The 13,960-nt window shown below is 39.6% G+C and overlaps 1 protein-coding gene across 5 annotated transcripts in view; it reads right to left on the bottom strand.

Annotated features, from left to right (window-relative positions):
- Lims1 (LIM zinc finger domain containing 1) overlaps positions 1-13,960 on the bottom strand; it is a 115,104-nt gene that overhangs the window by 4,420 nt on the left and 96,724 nt on the right. For all 5 annotated transcript variants that reach the window (XM_042695427.1, XM_042695428.1, XM_042695426.1 and 2 more), the window contains exons 3-8: positions 9,194-9,260; positions 8,207-8,327; positions 7,785-7,934; positions 3,644-3,794; positions 1,728-1,820; positions 314-362 (exon numbers count right to left, since the gene is read on the bottom strand). In XM_042695427.1, coding sequence (XP_042551361.1) covers positions 314-362; positions 1,728-1,820; positions 3,644-3,794; positions 7,785-7,934; positions 8,207-8,327; positions 9,194-9,260 — 631 coding nt within the window. The remainder of the gene's footprint in view (positions 1-313; positions 363-1,727; positions 1,821-3,643; positions 3,795-7,784; positions 7,935-8,206; positions 8,328-9,193; positions 9,261-13,960) is intronic.

Here is a 13,960-nt window from a genome sequence, read left to right as displayed (position 1 = left end):
ACACTGAATTGTTCCAAATAAACACTGTGCCAGAAACTGGAAATACAAACAGGTCCATGGGGAACAGCTCTCACAGGTGCTGGGCCAGCAAAACTGTGGCCTGAAGTACTATCATCAATGTCATTAATCCCTTAGTTCTAATTCACTGCTAAGATTACCTGTTAAATATACAAAAGCTGGGAGAGGGAATAATGATAGTGATTTATATTCCAAACAATAGCAACATCAGCCTTTTTCATATCAAAGTGATTTTGTGTCAAAATGGACCTGGCTGAGACCTACAAATATTTGGCCAAAACCTATAGATACTTACCATCACCCTCTATGACACGGTTGCAGTGGAAACAAACATCACCAAATAGCTGAGAATAGAAAAAAGTGGTAAAAGATGAATCAGAATTAAGTTTTGAACATCCAATATTCAATGTATCATTCTAGTTCTAGCACTTAAAAACAAACAGCTGTCATCCAAGATCTGAAACTTACCATTTCTACAGAAAGTCAGTACAAGTTCATTGACCATTTGTTACCATTTACAATAGAAATGATTTGTTATTCATTGTTTTAAAAGCTCTTCCTAGATGACAATATGCACAACAAAATAACTAATACAGGACTTTATGACTGCATATGGTAAGAAATGGATAAATGAAGACCTACAGTAGAAAAGGTGGACAGGCTCTTGCTCAAGCAAAGTGCTGAGGGCTGAGTGATAAGCCTGAAACTGTAATTTTTCACTCAGAGCATACACTAAATTTAGGGCAGATGTGATGAGGAACAGGCTGTATCCAAGGGAAAGTGGAAATACAGTCAACAAATACAGTGTAAATACAGTCAGGCAGGAATAAGCACAGTGTGATTTACAGAAGCCTCACTCAGTGTTCCCACCAAGAGCTCACAACCTCAATCAATGGTTAAGAATCAGTACAAGAGCACCAGGGGAAACACTAGAAACATGAAAAACATTAGAAATGTTTTAGACTTGAAGAAGTTAAGGAAATATAACAAATCTAGACCAACTCTAGTTTTATAGTAGGAAAAAACAGCAAACCAAAACAACTAACCACTTGAAGAACAAGGGCCAAGTAAAAAACTTCAATACAAGGACTGAAGTAATTTATTAATACTTATAACTGAGGTTATCTAAGAGGTTTCTATAAAATTGGGGAATATACAATGCAGTATTTAGGAATAAGGAAACATGATGACCATATCATAAAATGCTAATCCTCAAAAATCTGTTTTTATATATACAAATACATATATTTTCACCCATGCATATAAGAGTGTATTTTTTCTTTTCTTTTCTTTTTTTTTAATTGGTCATGGGGCTTGAACTCAGGGTCTGGGAACTGTTCCTAAACTCTTGCTCAAGACTAGTGCTCTATCACTTTGAGCCACAGCTCAACTTCTGGTTTTCTGGTGGTTAATTGGAAATAAGAGTCTTGTGGACTTTTGTGCCCAGGCTGGCATTGAACTGAGATCCTCAGGTCTCAGCCTGCTGAGTAGCTAGGATTATAGGCATGAGCCACCAGAGACTAGCTTAAGAGTTTGCTTTATACAGAAAAGCAAACATGAGAATGAAGCAAATGATGAATATAATGAATTTCTCAAATAAAAATCTAGAAATAAGAGCTTTGTAAAACAATGTGTATTTTCCAAAAGATTTCCTTCTAGCTAAAATGCTGAAGAGCTTTAATTCATAAGACTGTTTCTGGTATCAATACCTGGTTGTAGTGGGTTTCACAATAAGCCAGGCCTTTCCTCTCATAATGACGATGTCCAAGAAATGGTTTTTCACACTTGGCACAAACAAAATGCTAGAAAAAAAATCAATACAGGTCATTTTAAAATCGATTAACACCACAATGTTTTTTTTTATTTGGGGGGGTTGGGGGGAGGGGTTGGTCGTAAGGCCTGAACTCTGGGCCTGGGCGCTATCCTTCAGCTCTTCAGATCAAGACAAGTGCTCTACCACTTGAGCCACAGTGCCACTTCCAGCTTTTCCTTTCTTTTTTTATTGTGAAATACCGTACAGAGGGGTTACAATTACACGGGCAAGGTAATGAGTACATTTCTTATCAAGCATTGTTGCTTCCTTCTTTGTTTCTTCTTCCCCTCTCCCCTACCCCCCACTTCCAGCTTTTTCTGCTTATGTGGTACTGAGGAATCAAACTCAGGGCCTCATGCATGTGAGGCAAGTACTCTACCACTGAGCCACCATCCCAGCCCAACACCACAATGTTTATATTTTTTGTTTATGGTCACTCGTGGGGCTTGAACTCAGAACCTGAGTGCTGTCCCTGAGCTTTTTCACTCAAGACTAGCACTCTACCATTTTGAGCCATAGTGGTACTTCCAGTTTTCTGAAGGTTAATTGGAGATAAGAGTCACATAGACTTTTCTGCCTGGGCTGGCTTCAAACTGTAATCCTAAAATCTCAGCACCTGAGTAACCAGGATAACAGGCCATGAGCCACTGGTGCCTAGGTATTTACATTAATTCGGGTTTCTTTGATGGTTATGTTAAGCAGCCTATTCCAACAATCCACTTGAAAAGTGATATGAACATCTGAATGGTATCTGTAACTAAAAATAACAGTTCCTGTTGCTGGGTAGCAACCCTGATAGAATTATCTAAAGAATGTTTTTTAATTTTTTTGTGGTATAGGGCTGAACTTTGGGTCCTTGTACTTGTTAGGTAAACACTCTACCATTTGAGGCATACCCCTAGCCCTTTTAGCTATTTTTTTTTCAGATGGAATCTTGTGCTTTTTGCTTAAGCCATCCTTAAGGCTTCAAAATTCTTTGGCCTCTGATTCCCACATAGCTCAGATTACTATACCTGGCTTATTTGTTGAGATAGAGTCTCATTAAATTTATATCCCTCTGCTCACAGGCCAGCCTTGAGCCACAATTCTGCTATCTGTTTTGAGCAGCTGCAATTAGAGGTAGCATACCCAACCCCAAGAAGGATTTTTGTCAGTCGTAGGGCTTGAACTCTGGGCTTGGGCACTGTCCCTGCGCTCTTCAGCTCAAGGAAAGCGCTCTACCGCTTGAGCCACAGAGCCACTTCTGGTTTTCTAGTGGTTTATTGGAGATAAGAGTCTCACAGACTTTGCTGCCCAGGCTGGCTTTGAACCATGATCCTCAGATCTCAACCTCCTGAGTAGCTAGGATTATAGGTGTGAGCCACTGGCTCCTGGCCCCAAGAAGGATTTAAGAATAGGATATATATCCTGCACTATATTGACCTATCACAACAGGAGTGTATATTCTAGATTCTTAATTTCTACAACGTAAAGTATTGGGTTTTTTTGTTTGTCTTTTATTGTCATCGTGGGTCTTGAACTCTGGGCGTGGGTGCTGGCCCTGAGCTTTTCAGCTCAAGGCTAGCGCTCTACCACTTCCAGTTTTCTGGTAGTTAATTGGAGATAAGAGTCTCACCAGTATTCCTATCCAAGCTGGCTCTGAACTCAGATCTCAGCCTCTTGAGTAACTAAGATTACAGACATGAGCCCCTGGCATGTGGCTGTAAAGTGTTTTAATATGTCCACATTTTATTTCAGAATATCTTATTTTTACTAGTACAAATGAACCACAGAAATTCAAAAGTGCTAATATTCATGCTATTTAGTACATACCTCCACATGCCACTGCTTACCCATGGCATTTACCACACGTCCTTCAATAGGTCGCCTGCAGGCTCCACAAATGGGAACTCCCATCTTATCGTGGCATGGCAAGCAGTACAACTCCCCTTTCAGCTCTCGGGCATCAGCCGTCAGCTCCTTCCTATCAGCAAAAACATAAAAATCCTGCTGTAATAATCCCCAGTAATTGCTTTTTTACCATTAGAGGTGACCAGAGTAACCTGAACTAAACACCTGGAATAGGTTCCAGAGGGCTACCACAATGATAATGTTAAGGTACAAGAAGAGATCAGATATATTTATCATTTCCATCTCGTATTATCAATTACATTTCAGTCCATTTGTCTTCCTTAAAAATCACAGTGCTGACCCAAATGATCAAGAACAAGGTCACACTAAAGCTACCATAAACAGTGTTTATCGCAGCATTATTCATCAGAGCTAAGAAATGAAACCAACCCAGAGGCCCCTCAGTAGATGAACGGATCAAGAAAATGTGGTATGTATATACAGATATATACACAATGTAATTCTATGCCTCCATCAGAAAGAATAATACCACCCCATTTGCTAGGAAATGGAAAGACTTGGAAAAAATCATAGTAAGTGAAGTAAGCCAAACCCATGGTTTCCCTCATTTGCAATAATTAGTATACATCTAGGATAATTTTACCAAATGAGCAGGAAAGCTCAAAAGCTGTGTACATTTGACCATATAAGATTATACTAAGCAAAATGAACCCCAAGATATGGACACAAGAGGTCTGTCTTTGTTGTTGTTGTTTTTAATGTACTATGTGATTTTTTTTGTTTCCTTTGTATGTTCTTCCCCCGATGGTATATCCCCTGTTGTCACTGTACTGGATTTTGGTACCCTGCATCTTGTATATACAATTGTTTAATTTGGGGAGAGCAAGGGGAATAACAAAATGCTGAAACAAGGACACAGGATGACCCATTGCAACAATCATACCCACAAGACAGTATATTGGAAATGAACTTTACAACTTCAGGTGGGGGGAGAGGGAGTGGAAGAATGAGGGCGGTAAAGGAGGGAAGGGATAGTGGGAGAATAACAAGGGAAGAGATAACAATGCTCGACAAGAAATGTACTCATTGCCTTACTCATGTAACTATAACACCTCTGTACAGCATTTTTACAATAAAATAAAAATAAATCATAGTGCTGGTCAGGTGCTGGCTATAATGCTAGCTACTCAGGAGGCTGAGATCTGAGGATCATGGTTCAAAGTCAGCCCAGGCAAGGCAGTCTGTGAGACCCTTATCTCCAACAGACTACTCAGAAAAGGCCAGAAATGGCACTGTGGCTTACATGATAGAGCACTAGCTTTGAACACAAAGTAGTTCAGGGACAATGCCCAGGGCCTAAGTTCAAGCCCCAGGACCAGAAATTAATTAATTAATTAAATCATAATGCTGAGCTCTGTGCATTGGTGCACATCTATAATCCTAGCCCTTAGAAGGCTGAGACAAGAGAAATGTGAATTTCAGAACAGCTTGGGTAACACAGGAAGAACCTGTCTGAAAGAGCCCCAAACAAGCAAACAAACAACAACAAAAAGGCAAATCAACTGTGCTAAGGGCAACTACCACCTTCCCAAACACAAAGGGGATTGGATACCAGCTTCATAACGATTATTGAAGTTGTAACAAGCAATGGAGAGCCTAACTTATGGTATGGGAATAATAGCTTAGTGGTACAGTACTTGTGCCAGTTTGTACTAGGTCTTGGATTCTATTTCTCATACCAGAGAGGTAGTAGAAGGGGTAGAGAATAAAAAACTACCTTACTATAATATTTGGTTAATAGAATATAAACAATAAAATGGGGCTGGGAAGGTGGCTCAGTGGTAGAGTGCTTGCCTTGCATGCATGAGGCCCTGGGTTTGATTCTTTAGCACCACATAAGCAGAAAAAGCTGGAAGTGGCGCTGTGGCTCAAAGTGGTAGAGCGCTAACCTTGAGCTGAAGAGATGAGGGACAGCGCTCAGGCTCAGAGCTCAGGCCCCATGACTGACAAAAAAAAAAAAAATGCTCAAAATTATTTCTGTATGTGTTACTGGCTCATTTCAGGGTCTTGTACTTTTGCTTAGCTTTTTCTCTAAAGGCTGGTACTTTACCACTTGAACCACACATCCATTGCCAGGTTTTTCTGTGATTAATTGGAGATACAAAGCCTTTTAGATTTGGCTGCCCAGACTGGCTTTGAACCCCCATCATCAGATCTCAGTCTCCTGAGTAGCTAGGATTACAGGTACGAGTCACTGACTCCCAGCTTATTTGTCTGTCTGTCTGTCTGTCTGACTATGTCTACCTACTAGAATTTCTCTTTTTACATTCTTTGTCTTGGGAAGTAGGGTTTGAATTCAGCATCTTGCACTCACTTGGTTTGCCTGCTTGACTGACATTCTCCCATTTGATGTTCACCTTAACCCCTCAGAATTTTTTTTCTCTAAATGCTTAAATTAGCTATTATTTTGTACCATCAAACATTTAACCAAATATATTAATTTGAATTTCACTTCTTAAAATTCTCTTCTTAGAAATGATATGAAAGGGGCAGGGAAGGTGGCTCAGTAGTAGAGTACTTGCATGCATGAGGCCCTGGGTTCGATTCCTCAGCACCACATAAGCAAAAAGACAAAAGCTGGAAGTGGCGCTGTGGCTCAAGTGGTAGAGCGCTAGCCTTGAACTAAAGAGCTGAGGGACAGCGCTCAGGCCCAGAGTTCAGGCCCCATCACAGAAAAGAAAAGAGAAAAGAAAAGAAATTATATGAATGAAAAGTGGAAACTAAATTCTAAAGTAAGGAATAATAAGCAAGGAAACTACTCACAAAATAACAATTCGATCAATAAAAAGAAAGGGCACTGGTGGCTCTTGCCTATAACTCTTAGCTACAGAGCAGGCTGAGATTTGGAGGAACATGGTTGAAAGCCAGTCCAGACAGAAAAATTCACTCCATCTTCAATTAACTAGCAAAGAGCCAGGGTTGGGGGATGTCGCTCAAATGGTAGAGACCCAATCTAGCATGTCCAAGGCCTTGGGGACAAACCTCAATAACTGACAAGGAAGAAAAAAAAAAAGATAAGGTGAACTTTTAAAAGAAAACTGTTCTTTATCCTTAATCTACTATCTCTCCTTCCTTCTGAGTACAATGTAGCACATAAATTCATATTAACTAAAGTAACGAATCATTTTCCATGAAAATTTTATACCAAAAGCCGCGCTACAGTCCTGGGTACTTGGAGGTTGGGGGGAAAGGACAGTGCAAGGCAGAAGGAACCACTTGAGTTCTATATGCAGTTCAAGGCCAGGGTAGGCAACATAATGGGTCTCCTCAAAAGAACAACAATAATAACAAAACAAAACAAACAAAACCAAGATGTGGTAGCATACACCTATCTTTCCAGCACTTAGTGGCTGAGGCAGGAAAAAGGGAAAGTGATGGAAAAGAAAACAAATGAAATCAGAAAATTCATGGCTTAACAATTTATATAGCCTTTTGGAGATAAAACTGATTCAGATAAAATCAAAATAGAAAAAAATGCAATTTAGCATAATTCAAGACAACACCAATTATAAAACTGTGTAAACATATATAGAAATGTAACAATGAAGTTTTCCCTTGTGTAACTCTGTAAAATAGTAACAATAATAACAACAGTTTTAGGAACATTTATAGTTAATTAATATGAGCTGAGTAACTGACATAAAATTAGTTAATTTCTTAGGTCTGATGAGAATAGAGTTTTATAGGATAACATCCTTCATTCTCAAGGATGTGTACAAGAGTCACAATGTCAACAACTTGCTTTCAACTTGCTCAGTGACAAAGATGTTAAAACTAGGTGCATATATATACAAAAATATACATCCTGCCAAGGGAAAGAGTATGCTGTATACACTCAAATGTACAAAGCGTTAGCTGGTAAAACTAAAGCATATAATGCTCCTTATATAATTTTTCTTAGCCTTCTATAGATCTAAACTTTTCCATATTAAAAGTTGGAGAAAACCAACTTAGTTTGATGGAATAATGGAAGTATGGATTAATGGAATCTTTTATTTTCATTCCACTGCTTGCTTCTAACAAGAAAGAAGAAGTGTAATACCCGCAGTTGGCACAGTTGAAGTGGTCTGGGTGGTAGGGGTCATTCTTGAAGATGAGAGGCTGCTCTTCAATGATCGCATGGCATTTCTGGCAGATGTATTTCCCAAGGCCTCTGGCTTTCTCACGATTATGACAGGGACGACATAGGTGTCTAAAGAGGGTCCAAATTGAAAATCTTAAGTACTTCTTAATAAGTATGCTTCCTGTATCTCTGATGTCCACAGAACTTCCTCTCTGCATGGGTCCCTACTGGCAACACAGAAGGCATGATAATAGTCCTGCCAGTTACACAAAGCTGTGGGGTTATTTCCCATGACACCAGGCAGGGTGGTCTATGGTAGGGTCTGAGGGGAAAATGCATATGACCTTGTAAAAGTTATTATTTCAACCACCCCACACCCAGCACAGATGGCCAACTCCTACCTGCCAGCATTCTTGACAAACCCGATGTCTGCCAGCACTTCTTGGCAGAGGTCACAGCGGAAGCACTCAGGATGCCAGCTGTTGTTCATGGCTTTGATAACTCGACCAATGATGAATTCACCTGTGGGAAAGAAATACACAAAGGATGTCCTGTTGGCAACATATTTACTAAAACCAAGAGAAAAGAACACCTAAATCTTTCTTGATAAAGTGGTACTCCAAATTAAAGACCAAAAAAAAGGTCTTTATTTCATATGAATCCTTGTTTTTTGTTCTGTTTTGATTTCAGGCTGTTTTAGCACCCAAATCTAGCTTTCCTTTTAATGATCTGTGAGCTCTTTGGTGAGTTTTGATAATATCTGATCATTGCTGACAGATAAGTGAATCTACAGAACACTTTCTTTTTTAGTTTTTGATACTGGGGATTGAACCCAAGGCTTCAAGTATGCTCTACCTCTGAGCTACACTGTCAGTACACTTTTAAAAATACATACTTACTTTCTTCCTTCACTAAACCATTACAACATTCTAATCAGGTTCCCTAAGTATCCTTCTGGTAAGTGCTGTAGCAGAAGCAAGTCATGCAGGCTGAAAGCACCAATACCCTCCCTCCCCACTGAGATCTTCCTTGTCTTTTTCCTGGCCAGCCCATAAACAAACAAAGGGTATTTAAAAAGGAAAAACACTCCAGACCAATCACAGAAGTGTTCCCTAAAAACCTTCAGTCTCCTTTCTGTACAAGTCAATTCTGTTTAGGACTTGATACTTCCTAGTTTGGTATTATGTTAGTAATAGGGAAGAGGACAAATACAGTACTTCTACAATAGTCACTTGTAATAAGCATCAAAAACCATTCCTACCATTGGAGTTTTAATAGTGCTAAGTGAGGAATGGGACAAGGCTCAAGTGGTAGAGTGTTTGCCAAACAGTGCTAAATGATGTAAATAACTGAGAAACTTTTTAGTCTACATTCAGTGTAAAACTTACCACACTGATGGCAGCAAGGAGCAAAGAGCATCTGAAAATCATGTTCACAGTACTTCCTTCCTTCAAACTGAAAAAGAAAGACTTGACTTGTAAATAGGAAGCAACCAGCAGGAGTATTAGTTACTTTATGTAACCTATAGAAAATTAAGAACTCTTCCCTAAGAACTTATAATAAATTCTATTAGAATTTCTAAAAGTGAGTATTTGTATGATCTTCCATCTACTGTCATGTTAATGTAGTAAGGATAAACTGAACAAGCTGAAACCATAATGAGTGAACCTCCAGAGTCTGCTGGTCTTGCCCCTCCATGTGCTTAAGTATTTGCTGGCTCACCTACACTTACGGGTAAGCAGCTGGTGAAAGCTACAGACCCTATAGCCTAGAATTCTCTTCCCACACTATTTTTAGGACAGTATCTAAAAGTTTTTCACTTAAACATTTATAAAAGGCACATTTTAGTATAGCTTTAATATTAATTTTTTAAATTCTCAAAACCCATTAAACACACACAGACACACACACACACACACAAAACAACAGCTGCATGTGGTCAACATGTACTTGTAATCCCAGCTACTTGAGAGACAGATCTCAAGTTTTCAAGGCCAGCTTAGGCTACATAATGAGAATCTGTCTCCAAAACAAAACCAAATAACAAACCAAGCACCCCTCTCCCTGCCCCCTCAAAAAAGAAACCTCCCAAAAAATCCCCAAAGTAGCTGGATGAAGTGGCTGTAATTCTGCAATCCTAATTGTTTTGGAGGTGTAAGATAGGCTGTTCTCAGTCTTGGCCCCAAACAAAGAAAAGTTAGCAAGATTCAATCTCAAAAGAACAAGCCAGGCATAGTGCTTTACACCAATAATTCCAGCCATGTTAGAGGTGTAGGTTAGATGACCAAGGCTTAAGGCTGGTCTGAGCAAAAAAGGTGAGATTCTATCTGAAAAATACCTAAAGCAAAATGGACCAGGTTATGGTTCAAGTTATAGAGTGCCTGTCTAACAATAGTGAGTCCCTGAGTGGCCAAAACAAAAACAAAAATATAAACGTGTCTATCCTTTCAACCCAAGAGTTCTCATGGACTTGTGGTAAATATAATTTATTGGGAGGAAAGACAGGGCTCAACTTTAACCTAGGTTATTTATTTTTTCTTTCTTTGGGATGGGGAGCGAGAGAGAAGGGAAGTATTGGGGTATGAACTCAAGGGCCTTGAGTCATGTCTTCAGCCTTTTCGCTTATTTTAGGCAGGATGCCTATGCCTCTTACATAGCTGGGAAGACAGACATGAGCCTCCATGCTTGGCTTACTGGCTGACAAGGTTTCACTAACTTTTTGCCTAGGATGGCCTTGGACTATGATTCTCCCAATCATTGCTTCCCAAGGAGCTGGATCAGGATGTGAGGGCGATCTGGCTGTGACATCTGTCACCCCATTGATCACCAGGGTTGATTCGGCTGATCTGGCTGGCTAGGCGGGTGTCCCCTTCCTCCCTCACCGCTCCATGTGCATCCCTCCCGAAGCTGTGTGCTCGGTTGAAGAGGACGACCATCCCCGATAGAGGAGGACCGGTCTTTGGTCAAGGGTATACGAGTAGCTGCGCTCCCCTGCTAAAACCTCCAAACAAGCTCCCAAGTAGCTGGATCACATAGGGGAGCCACCATACCATGCCTGGTCTGTTTATGTTTTAAAGATATGCTAAATTTTCACTTAAATAAATCACAGTAATTGTTACAATAAAGTTTCTCTTGAATCTTTGAGCTTCTTATAATTCACATGTCAAAAAAACCCCACATACTGTTTATTAAAATACACTATTTTGTTGTTGTTGGTGGTGGTCATGGGGCTCGAACTCTGGGCCTGGGTGCTGTCCCTCAGATCTTCAGCTCAAAGTTAGCACTCTACCACACGAGCCTCAGCGCCACTTCCGGTTTTCTGAGTGGTTTACTGGAGATAAAGAGTCTCACTAGACTTTCCTTCCCAGGCTGGCTATGCACTGTGATCCTCAGATCTCAGCCTCCTGGGTAAGCTGGGATTATAGCTGTGAGCCACCAGCACCTGGCTAAAATCCACTTTTAATAATGTATCATTTGTCAATGGAATTTCCTGTTATAACTATTGATTGTGCAATTTAGTGAACATCTAACAAATTTAATTGGCAAAATTAGTTCTTGCTGTTAAGCCAACCAATTATTTTTTTAATTTTTTATTGTGAAAATACTGTACAGAGGGTTACAATTACATGGGCAAGATAGTGAGTACATTTCTTATCAAGCATTGTAGCCTCCTCCTTTGTTTACCCTTCCCATCCCTTCCCAGCCTTCCCCCCAACCCCACCAAAGTTGTAAAGTTCGTTTTTGACATGACAACAACTTCTCATTGTTGCAACAGGTCTACTTGTATCCTTATTTAAATGACTTGTTTTTCCCCTTCCCCTCCACAAATTATACCGACATCAAATACAGTGAAAGCAGGGGTTATACCGTGGGGGAGGGACATACAAAGCAACAAAGAAATAATCTTATAAATGCATTAGAAACAAATGCACTAAAGAAAAAAAATTTTAAATATATATGTTAGGGTTCATTTTCCTAACTTCACCTTATCTGACCTTTTCTGCCAAGCAATTATTTTTTGCTAGAAAATGTCTTACTTCAATTTGAAATTCACATTAATGAACTCTAATATGTTCACTATATCTTATTTTTATTTATTAATAGAGGATAATAAATGGATCTATTACTCAATACTCTGTCATAATACACTGTAATGTACAGTCAAAAGTAGATGTTCAAGCCGGGCACTGCACCGGTAGCTCACGCCTGTAATCCTAGCTACTCAGGAGGCTGAGATCTGAGGATTGCAGTTCATAGCCAGCCTGGTCAAGAAAGTCCGTGAGACTTATATCTCCAATAAACCACCAGAAAACCGTAAGCGGTGCTGTGGCTCAAGTGGTAGAGCACTGGCCATGAGCTGGAGACAGCGCCTAGGCCTGAAGTCCAAGCCCCACAATAGACCAAAAAAAAAAAAAGTAGATGTTCTTTGTGAAGCAAATTATATACTGATTAATGTATGTTAGACAGATAGATAGACAGACAGACAGATAGATAGATAGATACATGTAGAAGTCTGACGTTTATTTAGCTTTCAGTAGAAACTAAAAAAAAAAAAAAAAAATTAAACCCCAAAACTCAATTCCATTAGTTAGAAATGATCAATTTTATTGGGTTCAATGGAAAAGAAAGACTTGTGTTAATTAAAACAAAAGTTAACATATACATTTGTTAAAAGACACTAGAAAATCAATACAAACACTGTATAAAGTGAAATAAAATTCAGATTAACAGTAATTTGAGAATGGGGGGGGGGGGGTGCAACTGGTCCTAGGGCTTGAACCTGGGACCTAGGTGTTGTTCCTGAGCCTCTTTGCGTTCAAGGCTAGCACTCTATCACTTGAGCCACAGTGTCACTTCCAGCTTTTTCTAAAAAGTTTTATTAGAGATAAAAGACTCATGGACTTTCTTGCCCAGGCTGGCTTAGTACCATATTCCTCAGATCTCAGCCTCTTGAGTAGCTAGAATTACAGGCATGAGCCACCAGCACCTAGCTTAGTAATTTTTTTTTCTTTTTTCTTTTTTGAGGTGCTAGGGATTGAACACAGGGCCTTGAACCTTCTAGACAAATGTTCTAGCACAGAGCTATAGTCCAAGCATCCTGAATAAACCTTTTAAAATCTGATTCAGAAGATACAGGGTATCATAGAAGCTGAGAACATTAACCATGTATCCAGACTACATGAGTTCACATGCCAAGACCGCCCACTTTGTGACCTTGGGCAAGCTGTTTACTGTCTCGCTGCTTCTGAAGGTTAACAACCCTAGACTGCCTTGGCTGTCCTTTGATCTCCCAGAATACCTTACTATATTCACAACTTCTTGCCAATATTGCAGTGATTACTCTTACCTCAACAATTCACCATATACCTGAATACAAAACACTCAATGTGGTCCCAATGCCAAACTTTACCATTAACAAGAAAGTATGTGGCAGGAAAAGCAACAGGCTTCTAGGTATAAGGATTCCCAACTGATGCTTTTTTGTAGGAATCCTAGAGCAATTAATCAGAACAGGATTTGAGATTCCTTTTCTTTGTAACATGGAAGAAGCAAGTGCTAACATGAATGTAAATATATTATTGGGCAAATCAGAAAGGACCCAGAAACCAAGTCCGGAATACAAGCATTCAGAAATGATTGCCATGCTCCTGTGAAGTGTGTGCCCCAGTAGAAGGGTACTACTTCAATTCCCAGGGGTAAGCTGCTTCTATAAAAGCTGCCTGTGTGCAGACAGAGGTAGGCCCAAGTAAAACTCTGGAATGTAACAAGGAAGGAAAATCAGAAATCAGAAATTCAGAAGAATCAAACTTCCATAAATATTGTCTTTCTAGATTATGACACATCACATTCCAAAATGAACTTAAAACTAAATAGGAAATAGCCTACTAAAAATATTAATGCTTGGAACTAGTAGTGTTTTAAATTTTTGAGTTCCACTGCAGGCGCGAACATGTGAGTATAAAGGTGGACTTGAACCAGCAATTGATCTGCTTCTAACTGCTGGAGTTTGTGGTGATTTCTTTCCATGGGCAGGAAGGGAGAATAACAATTTTGTGCATTCAGCTTAGAACTAGAAAGTTAGTTGGCCTCATTTCAGGACAAGTCCAAGTGCTAAAGCTCACTTGATGGCTTAGGCTAGTTCTGCAGCGAGTGGG

This window comes from Dipodomys spectabilis, unplaced genomic scaffold (assembly GCF_019054845.1).
Source record: "Dipodomys spectabilis isolate Male_0828 unplaced genomic scaffold, ASM1905484v1 ptg000187l, whole genome shotgun sequence".
Taxonomy (NCBI): domain Eukaryota; kingdom Metazoa; phylum Chordata; class Mammalia; order Rodentia; family Heteromyidae; genus Dipodomys; species Dipodomys spectabilis.
This window is presented reverse-complemented; position numbering and strand designations above follow the sequence as displayed.